Source organism: Schistocerca piceifrons, chromosome 4 (genome assembly GCF_021461385.2).
Source record: "Schistocerca piceifrons isolate TAMUIC-IGC-003096 chromosome 4, iqSchPice1.1, whole genome shotgun sequence".
Taxonomy (NCBI): domain Eukaryota; kingdom Metazoa; phylum Arthropoda; class Insecta; order Orthoptera; family Acrididae; genus Schistocerca; species Schistocerca piceifrons.
This window is the reverse complement of record NC_060141.1, coordinates 234,323,041-234,335,552: the sequence shown is the minus strand read 5'-3', so window position 1 is coordinate 234,335,552 and position 12,512 is coordinate 234,323,041. Positions and strand designations below refer to the sequence as shown.

The 12,512-nt window shown below is 45.8% G+C and overlaps 1 protein-coding gene across 1 annotated transcript in view; it reads left to right on the top strand.

Annotated features, from left to right (window-relative positions):
* The window catches only part of LOC124796265 (probable cytochrome P450 301a1, mitochondrial), a 188,255-nt gene that overhangs the window by 165,729 nt on the left and 10,014 nt on the right, over positions 1–12,512 (top strand). The window contains exon 11 of the mRNA XM_047260376.1: positions 1,386–1,601. Coding sequence (XP_047116332.1) covers positions 1,386–1,601 — 216 coding nt within the window. The remainder of the gene's footprint in view (positions 1–1,385; positions 1,602–12,512) is intronic.

Here is a 12,512-nt window from a genome sequence, read left to right as displayed (position 1 = left end):
TCTTGTTTAAACTAAAGTGTTAGGGAGTCTTATCTGAAGCCCGTAGGATGCGTTGACTGAAGTGTAACGTTATGCAGAAATGAAACTTAATAGACAAACTGTTCACATAAGAAGAGAATAAAGGTGTTTGAAAAGTAAATAGATCATGAAAACTGATTTGCTAGGTCAGATAACAATGAACTGTGGAGAAAAGAGGTTTGTGGCACAACGTGACTAAGGCAAGTAATAGTCTGACAGGGCACATTAATGAGTAGTTAATTTGATAATTGATGGGAGTTTGTGTGGATGGAGAGTGGTGGAACGTAAATTGTATGGAGAGACTAAGGCTTGAACACAGTAATACACAAGTGTGGGGAGCTTTGTCAAACCCGACAAATGGCCTCAAGAACAGCAATAAATTATTTAATTTTAATCAAATTATAACAGTACAAGGTAGTGAGGCAAAGAGAATACACCATTATCGAGTAATCTAGGAGGGTTTTTTGTTTACCGAAACTTGAAGTACAGAAATAGCTTATTAAATTTTTAAAGGCATAGGCGCAGATACGTCATTTTATAGGATAACATTCGGTATATTAGGTTGTCTAGGGATTATGTTGCCAACATGCCGACATAAACTTTCTCATGGAGGCCGACCTCTGATAGACCAACAGAACTTTGCGTCTGACTACTTTAGAGATTAACTGCGAACGGCAATTGGTGGGGTGTCGTAGTTCGTGAATATTGCTCTACTTGTGATGGACTTCTTACACTGTAAATAACTGGTCCCGTAGCAAGTCAACGCTAAATTATATCTAGTGTAATGAAATAATAATGTACCTAAAAATCGTGAAGGTTAAACTACTGAAATGCAGCTGGTAGATGTTATGAAGAAAGCTTTTAAAAGCATCAAATAACATAAAATACAGCGTCTAGTTTTCTCTTAATTCGGCATTCTAGCTTGGAAGCACCAATGGTGACCTTGGAGTTTTTCCTAGTTTCTTGTTGCCAATTCATATATTCTTTGGGATGAGTTGAGAGCATCTAGTGTGTGACATGGCACAGATACAAAAGGGGCGGTCGGCTTCTTGTATCTCCGCACAAACTAGAGCGAGCAACAGACCGCTGGTCACGATACAAACGTGTACAAGCACAAGCAATAAGGTGTCGCAGACGTAGCCACCATAAGGCCAGTAAGCTGAATGAAGTAGTCAGACACATGTCGTTATCGCTAAATCTGAGCAGTGCTGACGTGTTGTATGACGCTTTGAAGGTGTACTTTATCTTCACCAACTCCGCATGACGCTGATGATGTGTGACGTTTAACTGGTTGACATGCTGGCGTCACACTTGATCACCACTGAAAATGGTTGGTGCTGCTGATGCTGCTGTACGATGTTTTGCAGGTGGACGTGGTGGCGTCGCACTTCGTCATCACCAACTCTGAGGAGCACTTCCCGCAGGCGTCGCAGTTTGTGCCGGAGCGCTGGGTGAAGGACGCCGCGGGCAATTGCCCAGCCAGACAGGTGCACCCGTTCGCCTATCTGCCCTTCGGCTTCGGCCCCCGGATGTGCGTCGGCAAGAGGTTCGCCGAGTACGAGATCCATGCCTTGCTAGCTAGAGTGAGTACTACACCTGCCTACTGCTGGAAACTTCAGGTATCCGCGTTCGTTTATTATTCGAGGAAACAGAAGCTGTCTTTTCAGCTTCGGAAGACAATTAAGGGTCAGTCTTCTGTAATAGAAACACCGCTGTCTGTCCACGTACATGTCTGCAGGTCTCTCCAGTGCATTACTTTTCTTCCCAGTTGCTTACAGATTCCTCCACTGAAGCAGTAAACATTTTCTATTTTAATAGATACTTTCACTGTGATTTTAATCATACCCTCTGTTATTACCACTCCTATTTTAATGACATTACGACATCTTCAAAAGTGCATAACTAATTAATATAATTGCTGATCATAATACATGCTCTATTATTATTATTATTATTATTAACGTTACTAGCTGTTTTCGGACACGCGATGCTGTGGCCCAGTCAACTTAATTGAAAAAAAAAAGAGAAAGCACACATTTCTGATATGTATATGGGATGTGGATATATGTTCTAAACTCTTTCTTTCCCCAATCTCTTTCCATGTCCCACCCCCTATCTCTTTGTCCATCACCTACCGCCCCTCTCTGCCCATCTTCTTCTCCCACTCTCTCCATCTCCTCCTGTCCCCTCCCCTTCCTCCTCTCTCTGCCCGTCACCCCCCCTTTCTGTATCGATCTTCTCCTCCCCCTCACTCTCTCTCTATGTCCTCATGCCACTTCTCTTTGTCCATCTCCTCCTTTCCGCTTTCCATGTCCATTCTCTCCCACCTCTATAGCCATCTCCTCTTCCTTCCTCCCTCTGACCTTGAATCTTGTTTATTGTCAGTGAAAATTCAGATTTTGTAGTATATTCTAATCATAGCCCAATAAGCCATAAAGTCAACTTTCGTGTTTTCTCACAACGTTTTACTATTATTTACACTGAAGAGCCAAAGAAACTGGAACACCTGCCTAATATCGCGTAGGGCCCCCGCGAGCACGCAGAAGTGCCGCAACAGGAAGTGGCATGGATTCTACTAATGTCTAAAGTAGTGTTGGAGGGAACCGACACAGTGAATCCTGCAGGGCTGTCCATAAATCCATAACAGTACGGGGGGGGGGGGGGGGGAGGCAGACATTTCTTCTGAGCACCACATTGCAAGGCATCCCAGATATGCTCAATGTTCATGTCTGGGGAGTTTGGTGGCCAGCGGAAGTGTTTAAACTCGGAAGAGTGTTCCCTGGAGCCACTCTGTAGCAATTCTGGACGTGTGGGGTGTCCCATTGTCCTGCTGGAATTGCCCAAGTCCTTCTGTATACACAATGGACATGAATGAATGCAGGTGATCAGATAGGATGCTTACGTTCGTGTCGCATGTCAGAGTCGTATCTAGATGTATCAGAGGTCCCATATCACTCCAACTGCATATGCCCCACACCATTACAGAGCCTACACCAGCTTGAATAGACCCCTGCTGACACACAGGGTCCATGGATTCATGAGGTTATCTCCATACCCGTACACGTCCATCCGCTCGATACAATTTGCAACGAAATTCATCCAGTCATTAGCGGTCATGGCATGAGTTCCTGAACTCTATCAATCGTTCCACGTGTTCCTCACAAGTATGGGAACCCATCTGGAGGATTTCCGGAAAACACAGCCATTTACCGATATCTGCAGTGTTGAACCAGGGGTGCCTTCAAACGACACCTAGAAACATTGCTCAGACGCTGGCCGAGCATTTTGCACAAACTCTTGCCAATGCAAGCCATGATCCAGCCTTTCGTCGCTACCGTGCTACAGTCGAGAAGGAGAAGTTGGACTTTAGGTCGAACAGTTCGAGGCCTACAACTCCCCTTTCTCGATGTGGGAGCTCGAATTGGCACTGACTGAGGCTTCTGACACTCCACCCGGTCACGACCACATCCGGTACTGCATGCTTCAACATCTGCCAGCGGCATCAAAGGAAATCCTCCTCGAATGTTTTAATTTAACATTGCTCCTCCCAACTCGTGGAGGGAGGCAATTCTAATCTCTCTCCTCAAACCAGGAGAGGAGCGCACATGTCCCAGTAGTTGCCGGTGGTGAACTGGAGCCGAGCTCGCAGCCGAAGACTGTATGTACCTGGCGCGCCAACGTCCGAGGGCTTCTCCGCGGTCACTTCCAGTGCGGTTTTCCTCTTGCTACCTGGCAAAACACTTGGCCTCTGTGCTCCAGTCACACGTTGGGAAGACCGACACGTACATAAAGGACTATGGACATTTCATTGAGAAGCTGAAGAAACTGAAACTTGAACCAAACGACATACTGGTCAGTTTTGATATTGCTTCTTTGTTTACGAAAGTGGCACTCAGTGACGCTCTCGAGCACATCGGTTTCATTTTCCCGCAAGACATCACAAAGCTCTTCTAAGCATGTCTCACCACGAGCTATTTCACCTGGAATAGCGATTTGTACGAACAGCTGGAAGGCGTCGCCATGGGTAGTCCTCTTAGTTCAGTGGTGGCCAACTTCCTCATAGAACAATTCGAAGCACAGGCACTGGACTTGGCGACTTGAAAACCTAAGGTGTGGTACAGGTATGTCGATGAAACTTTCGTTGTGTGGAGCCATGGTGAAGAGCACCTCGGTGACTTCCTAAAACACTTGAACAGCCTCCATGCCAACATAAAATTTACCACGGAAGTAGAAAAGGACAAAAGACTGCCATTTCTAGATATGGTGGTCACAAGGGATGGAGAAACCTGGGACACAGCGGACCGATACCTGCACAAACTATCAAACCATCACCCGAGCCATAAAAGAGACATGATTAATACGCTCGTAACGAGATCAGGACGAGTATGTGAGCTGCAGCACCTCAGACGAGAAATGCAACACCTGGAAAGTGTTCTGAGGAGGAATGGGTACTCCACAAATTACATTAGAAGTGTAACAGACCCAAACACTCGGCGAAGTAAGGAACCAGAAAAAGAAATGTCGGGTGCGGCCTTTCTGCCATACATTCCCAGAGTGACGGACAGAATCGGCCGTATATTGCGCAAACATGGCGTAAAGACGATTTTCAAACCGACAAAGAAGATCAAAGAGTGTCTTAGATCGGTGAAGGAGAAAAGGGACCCACTTGCAATGTCGGGAATATACCGCATACCATTCTAACATTCTGCGTGGTGTTTGTATTAGTCGTGTCTCCCTACCACTTTCGCGCACCGACGCTCTGAGCGTGTTTTTTAGGGAATTGACTAGTTTGAACCTGGGACATGTTGCTGGTAAGGAGACGCCAGACCACACATGACATGTAAAGTTCAGAAGAGTTCAGTGAGACTAGCGATGGTATAATCAAATACTTAATGATTTCAGCGTCAGCCCAACTGCACTCCTTGTAAAAGAACCTTAATACTAACTAAATTTAGTGGAAGGGGTTCAAGATTTCCTATTTTTAGTTATCTGGTAAAATAACGTCGAAAAAGCAGTTAAGTGTACCATTGGAATTTTTATTTATTTATTGTTTATAGATTGCACTATTGATAAAAGGAAATATTTTAATACAGGATGATAAAAACCAACTGCGTTCAACAAAAATGTGAACGAATATTTCCTGAATGGGTTTCCAAGTTCTATAATGGATCGAAGGATGACCTATGCCATATCACATCTATAATCTAGGTTTAAATTAAGTTTCATAAAAGAGAAAACTATCAAAAACGATCTACAGTTACCCTCAATTATCTTTAATTACTTATTTAACTTGTCGTAAATTACAGTGGCTTATGTGGCTTCTCAATAATTATATAACAGAAAAATCATCGCGTTTCAGATTTTAACTTCAAGTAGCAAATGTGAATACCACGAAGTTTAATTGACAATCAACACGAGTATTACGTAAAAAGGGGATGTAACAGATGAGACTTCTGCAGTTCTGAGTGAAGCCTTATGCGCTCTTATGCGGCATTGCATGCGTTTCATTACTTTGTCGGTGGTTATGCAGCGTAGCGTCAGGGGGGGGGGGGGGGGATGCGACGCAGCTCCACACATCTCGCCGTCTCGGTAGCAGCTCTCTCGATCTTCTCCTTACTACTGTTTACCGAAGTTGGTTAAAGAAAAAGGTATCTGGCTGTGTTTTCAACTGACCAATCAGCGTCTCAATGTTAACCTTAAGCTCCGCCTACAACAATTCTGTCTATCCAATGAGAAACGTTATACTTTTTGTGGTGGGGCAATGTTTTTTAATGTTTGCTACATAACAGAGACGCGTACAGTCTCACGCTAAACTTGCAGCTGGTGTGGCCCTTTTAGTGTTATCGTAAGATCTATACTGTTCTTCTGGAGGGCTCTATCTTTCAACATGGGCTGGGGGATGGACCTCCCTGCGTCGGCCGGCGATGTGGGTGTCCCATTGTCCCGCTCTTAACGTAGGGCCTTCTAGCCTACACGGCTCTGCTCTCGTCTTCTGTTCTTGTTTCTCCTCTCAGAACTGCGTCTGTTTCACAGCGTTAAGGTATGACATGCATTTAGGCATTCTTGTGTTAGTCTGTGGTATTCTACACTCCTGGAAATTGAAATAAGAACACCGTGAATTCATTGTCCCAGGAAGGGGAAACTTTATTGACACATTCCTGGGGTCAGATACATCACATGATCACACTGACAGAACCACAGGCACATAGACACAGGCAACAGAGCATGCACAATGTCGACACTAGTACAGTGTATGTCCACCTTTCGCAGCAATGCAGGCTGCTATTCTCCCATGGAGACGATCGTAGAGTTGCTGGATGTAGTCCTGTGGAACGGCTTGCCATGCCATTTCCACCTGGCGCCTCAGTTGGACCAGCGTTCGTGCTGGACGTGCAGACAACGTGAGACGACGCTTCATCCAGTCCCAAACATGCTCAATGGGGGACAGATCCGGAGATCTTGCTGGCCAGGGTAGTTGACTTACACCTTCTAGAACACGTTGGGTGGCACGGGATACATGCGGACGTGCATTGTCCTGTTGGAACAGCAAGTACCCTCGCCGGTCTAGGAATGGTAGAACGATGGGTTCGATGACGGTTTGGATGTACCGTGCACTATTCAGTGTCCCCTCGACGATCACCAGTGGTGTACGGCCAGTGTAGGAGATCGCTCCCCACACCATGATGCCGGGTGTTGGCCCTGTGTGCCTCGGTCGTATGCAGTCCTGATTGTGGCGCTCACCTGCACGGCGCCAAACACGCATACGACCATCATTGGCACCAAGGCAGAAGCGACTCTCATCGCTGAAGACGACACGTCTCCATTCGTCCCTCCATTCACGCCTGTCGCGACACCACTGGAGGCGGGCTGCACGATGTTGGGGCGTGAGCGGAAGACGGCCTAACGGTGTGCGGGACCGTAGCCCAGCTTCATGGAGACGGTTGCGAATGGTCCTCGCCGATACCCCAGGAGCAACAGTGTCCCTAATTTGCTGGGAAGTGGCGGTGCGGTCCCCTACGGCACTGCGTAGGATCCTACGGTCTTGGCATGCATACGTGCGTCGCTGCGGTCCGGTCCCAGGTCGACGGGCACGTGCACCTTCCGCCGACCACTGGCGACAACATCGATGTACTGTGGAGACCTCACGCCCCACGTGTTGAGCAATTCGGCGGTACGTCCACCCGGCCTCCCGCATGCCCACTATACGCCCTCGCTCAAAGTCCGTCAACTGCACATACGGTTCACGTCCACGCTGTCGCGGCATGCTACCAGTGTTAAAGACTGCGATGGAGCTCCGTATGCCACGGCAAACTGGCTGACACTGACGGCGGCGGTGCACAAATGCTGCGCAGCTAGCGCCATTCGACGGCCAACATCGCGGTTCCTGGTGTGTCCGCTATGCCGTGCGTGTGATCATTGGTTGTACAGCCCTCTCGCAGTGTCCGGAGCAAGTATGGTGTGTCTGACACACCGGTGTCAAAGTGTTCTTTTTTCCATTTCCAGGAGTGTATTTGTTCAGTCGTTGATCATATTACTTTGGTTAATTTAATGTCAGGATTTATTCGGAGCTATGTGACATATTCCGGATTTGCTCTGATGTCAGGTTTTTCATGGAAGGTTTTGGATTTGCCTGACGCCTTACACCATGCACATGCAGAAACGTTTATGTCAGAATGACTGGAAGGTCAATTAACACCAGGATGAAAGAGCGTAAGTGACATTGCAGGTTGGGGCAGCTGGAGAAATCGGCCGTGGCAGAGCACGCGCTGGGTGAGAACGACCATGGTATAATATTCGCCGACACGGAAGTTCTGGCTGTAGAGAAGCACTATCACACGTGGTTGTTGAGAGAAGCTGTAGAAATACGAAAACACGCAACCGTTTCAAAAGCAAGAGGAAAGCCTTAAGGTAAACGGATCCTGGCTTCCCGTACTGCAGCGAACGACCGTCGCAGGTAGCAAGAGGAGAACCGCACCGGAAATGACCGCAGAGAAGCCCTCGGACGTTGGCGCGCCAGGTACATATAGTCTGCGGCCGCGAGCTGAGCTCCAGTTCACCACCGGCATTGGAGGGTGAAGCCACTCGTGCTGGCGAAACGTCAGTAAAATCAGTAGATGAACGTCGGCCGAAGAACCCAAGACAGGAGCCAATAGGCAGTTTATTCACATTTTTATTTAAACCTATCGAAATGTTCGTTTGTTGAGAATCTTAAGTCTCGCAAAGTTCTTCACCGATTGCTTGTAAATTTCGACACAAAATTGCATGCGAATATGCGCGTATTTTTTGTACCTAATGGAGCACAATATGGTATATAAATGAATATATCATATATTTTTATTACTACGAGGGCAGTTCAATAAGTAATGCAACACATTTTTTTTCTAGGCCAATTTTGGTTGAAAAAACCGGAAATTTCTTGTGGAATATTTTCAAACATTCCCGCTTCGTCCCGTATAGTTTCATTGACTTCCGACAGGTGGCAGCGCTGTACGGAGCTGTTAAAATGGCGTCTGTAACGGATGTGCGTTGCAAACAATGGGCACTGATCGAGTTTCTTTTGGCGGAAAACCAGGGCATCTCAGATTTTCATAGGCGCTTGCAGAATGTCTACGGTGATCTGGTAGTGGACAAAAGCACGGTGAGTCGTTGGGCAAAGCGTGTGTCATCATCGCCGCAAGGTCAAGCAAGACTGTCTGATCTCCCGCGTGCGGGCCGGCCGTGCACAGCTGTGACTCCTGCAATGGCGGAGCGTGCGAACACACTCGTTCGAGATGATCGACGGATCACCATCAAACAACTCAGTGCTCAACTTGACATCTCTGTTGGTAGTGCTGTCACAATTGTTCACCAGTTGGGATATTCAAAGGTTTGTTCCCGCTGGGTCCCTCGTTGTCTAACCGACCACCATAAAGAGCAAAGGAGAACCATCTGTGCGGAATTGCTTGCTCGTCATGTGGCTGAGGGTGACAATTTCTTGTCAAAGATTGTTACAGGCGATGAAACATGGGTTCATCACTTCGAACCTGAAACAAAACGGCAATCAATGGAATGGCGCCACACCCACTCCCCTACCCAGAAAAAGTTTAAAGCCATACCCTCAGCCGGTAAAGTCATGGTTACAGTCTTCTGGGACGCTGAAGGGGTTATTCTGTTCGATGTCCGTCCCCATGGTCAAACGATCAACTCTGAAGTGTATTGTGCTACTCTTCAGAAATTGAATAAAAACGACTTCAGCGTGTTCGTAGGCACAAAAAACTGAACGAACTTCTCCTTCTTCATGACAACGCAAGACCTCACACAAGTCTTCGCACCCGAGAGGAGCTCACAAAACTTCAGTGGACTGTTCTTCCTCATGCACCCTACAGCCCCGATCTCGCACCGTCGGATTTCCATATGTTTGGCCCAATGAAGGACGCAATCCGTGGGAGGCACTACGCGGATGATGAAGGAGTTATTGATGCAGTACGACGTTGGCTCCGACATCGACCAGTGGAATGGTACCGTGCAGCCATACAGGCCCTCATTTCAAGGTGGCGTAAGGCCGTAGCATTGAATGGAGATTATGTTGAAAAATAGTGTTGTGTAGCTAAAAGATTGGGGAATAACCTGGTGTATTTCAGTGCTGAATAAAACAACCCCTGTTTCAGAAAAGAAATGTGTTGCATTACTTATTGAACTGCCCTCGTATATAAATAATATTTATATTTGCATAACCTATGCCGCTCCAGTAAGCATATTCGAATGCCACGTTGTGTCAAAATTTCAAATAAATTTATTTATATGCATAGTTATACCTGCCTCTATAGTTGAGGTCGCTAACGTACACCTGTGCACCATTTGCAGAGGTGCACGACTCGAAGGTAGGCGGTTCGAATCGTAGCACTGACAGAAATGAACACCATCAATACATGGCAGGAGAGAGGATGGGGAGAGAGGTAACGATGCAAAGATCACGACTATCAGAGTTTGCGCCATTGTCCTGGATTAAGGGGAGGTTTACTATCTTTGACCCGAAAAAAGCACGTTCTGCCAGGCACATCATTGTGAACAGCAGAGTAATCACGTAGATGTAGATGTTCTTTGAGAATTTTTTTCTCGGGATTTGTTATAGATATCAGTGTCAAATTTGGTCAAAATATTTGTTGATATATCCTCTACAAACTGGAATTTTTCGACCGGAAATGTCGAAGAGCAAAGGCGGAAGTGGCGTCGGAACGAAACAAAATTTCGATGTAGACCTCCACGCGCGGTATGTCACAGGTCAGCCGGCTCGTCTGAATTCAAAACTGAATTCAGCGAAGTGTATAAGATTTTTTAGGAGTTGTACCTCGCTTAAATTATTTGGACCATAGGAAACAAAATGGCGGCCATTAAAAAAATAGTTTTTTTTCATCGATTTTTCGCCTTCGTCTGCCAAGTAAAAATATTTATAGTTGATAGATCGGAATAAAAGTGGTACAACTCCAAGACAATTTAGTTAGCTTCGTCGGAAACAAAGAATCGTGCCAATCGGTTCAGTAGATTTGAAGTTACCATACGCCGCGATAAAAAAAACGTCATTTCGAGAAAAACGCGTTTGAAGCTTCGATTACATATAAAAATTCAATATTATGCAACGTACGTTCAATTTGCTATTCCAGGTCCATAAACTAGTCCTTCCTCTTCCTCACAGTAGGCGTTCTGCTCGATCTGGGCCATCCTGCGCTGCTCCAGAGCCGCTCGTATGGCCGGTGATAAGCCGTTTTCGGCCGCTTGAATCCGGTGGTCGTCCGAATGCTTGGCGAACTGCGTCGGATAGAGTCCAAGGGTGACGTCCATCGTTGTCATGGTCTTCAGAATTGCTGAATACCCTGCGTTTAAGCTGCTCACTGCCAGGAAAGTCGCTATTTCCACAGTCTTCGCACCAGAATGCAAATGCTTGGGAGCTAGCTTCCAAACACATGCGTTCAAACTTTCATTTGAATTTTGTGTGTTTCCTCCCAAGCACCGGTACAATAACTCGTCCTCCGAAAAAAAAAAAAAACTGGTGCGTGAAAAAGGCCGATTTCAGGCAGGTGAATTTTTTTTGTTCAACCGCGAATAACAAGCATTTCCGTTCCGTATTCGGAAAAACCGTTTCAGAGGTGGATTCTAAACACTATTATGGATCCAAAAATGCAATTTAAAAAAATCGATTTTTTGAACCAAAGGATAGTAAACCTCCCCTTAAATACCAAGCTTTTCTCAGTGTCTCAAGGATGACGCCATATGACATGGTTATGGTGACCCTTCCGTTGGATGGGATGTTTAACTCGGCGGCCCCCCGATACTATTTGAGAGGAGTATGCTGTGTGACAGCAGTCGATTTCGCGTCTCCGTCCTTTCCTCGCCACAACAGACCCATGACACCACACTGCACACGTACCCACTACAGCCACCTACACTCCGCAAATACACTTAAGAAACAACTCTCACATATCACGCGGAAGAGCGCCATTGTGAGCGGACGAGGGAAGCCCTTTCCGTCTCGGCGACTAAACCTACCACTCAGAATCTCCCAGCCTACAGACCGGTGCAACTCTTTATGTTTTGGTGTATATAATTATTTTCATATTTTTATCGTACTTTTATTCATAGCCGAGCCACAAGTTGAATTTCAGAACCTTGCCACACTATGCTTAATATTAGATGTCGATATCAGTCGTTCTTGGTCCGATGTAATGGAAAGCGTAAAGGCCTTAGTCTACTTAGTCTAGTCAGGCTGAGTGAAACACTAAATTCCTGGAACGAGCCTGTTGCTGGTAATTAACTGCCTTTCACAATTTCGTTTACATTCGCGAGCATCGTACACGTACAATGATAATTACACATACTCACGTCAGCTGCGATGTGTTTATTGCATTTACGTGAACATGAGGACGAATGATAGCATATTCAAAACTACAAAATGCAAGCTAAGCGCTTACAGATCTATCGCCGAGTAACAAAAGTCATGACAGCTGTCGACCGTGATCCATGAAATATCTTAAAGACATGATTCAGCTGAGAGGTGTTCGCCTCAGATATTTCCAGAACCCTTGAGATATCGAAATTCTGTTTTTATCCGGATGAATGAGGGAAAAAAATCCTCACTAAATGACGTATAGTGTCTTTACATAGCTGTGTTAGTTACGAAGATGTAGGAAACAATTTCACATTTTCGAATGGAACTACATAAATTTCTGCTGCTAGTATCTTAGTTGTAAAAGAGGCGAATTGAATGGCGTTTCACTATTCACAATCCAATAAGTTTCGAAGAAATTGCAATATGTGGAACTTATCATCTATCTCTTTTAACCATGAAAGTCATTGCAGTCTTATAAGGAACTCTGTTTTCTTATGGAACTGTCACGTTGAACTAATAGGGTACTCTATCATGACGTAGCTAAGAGAGTGTACTTAAAAAGCGGAATAGTGAAAATGAATATTAATTGAAAACTTATCCTGAACTCAACTACGTGTGGTAGGACCGACAC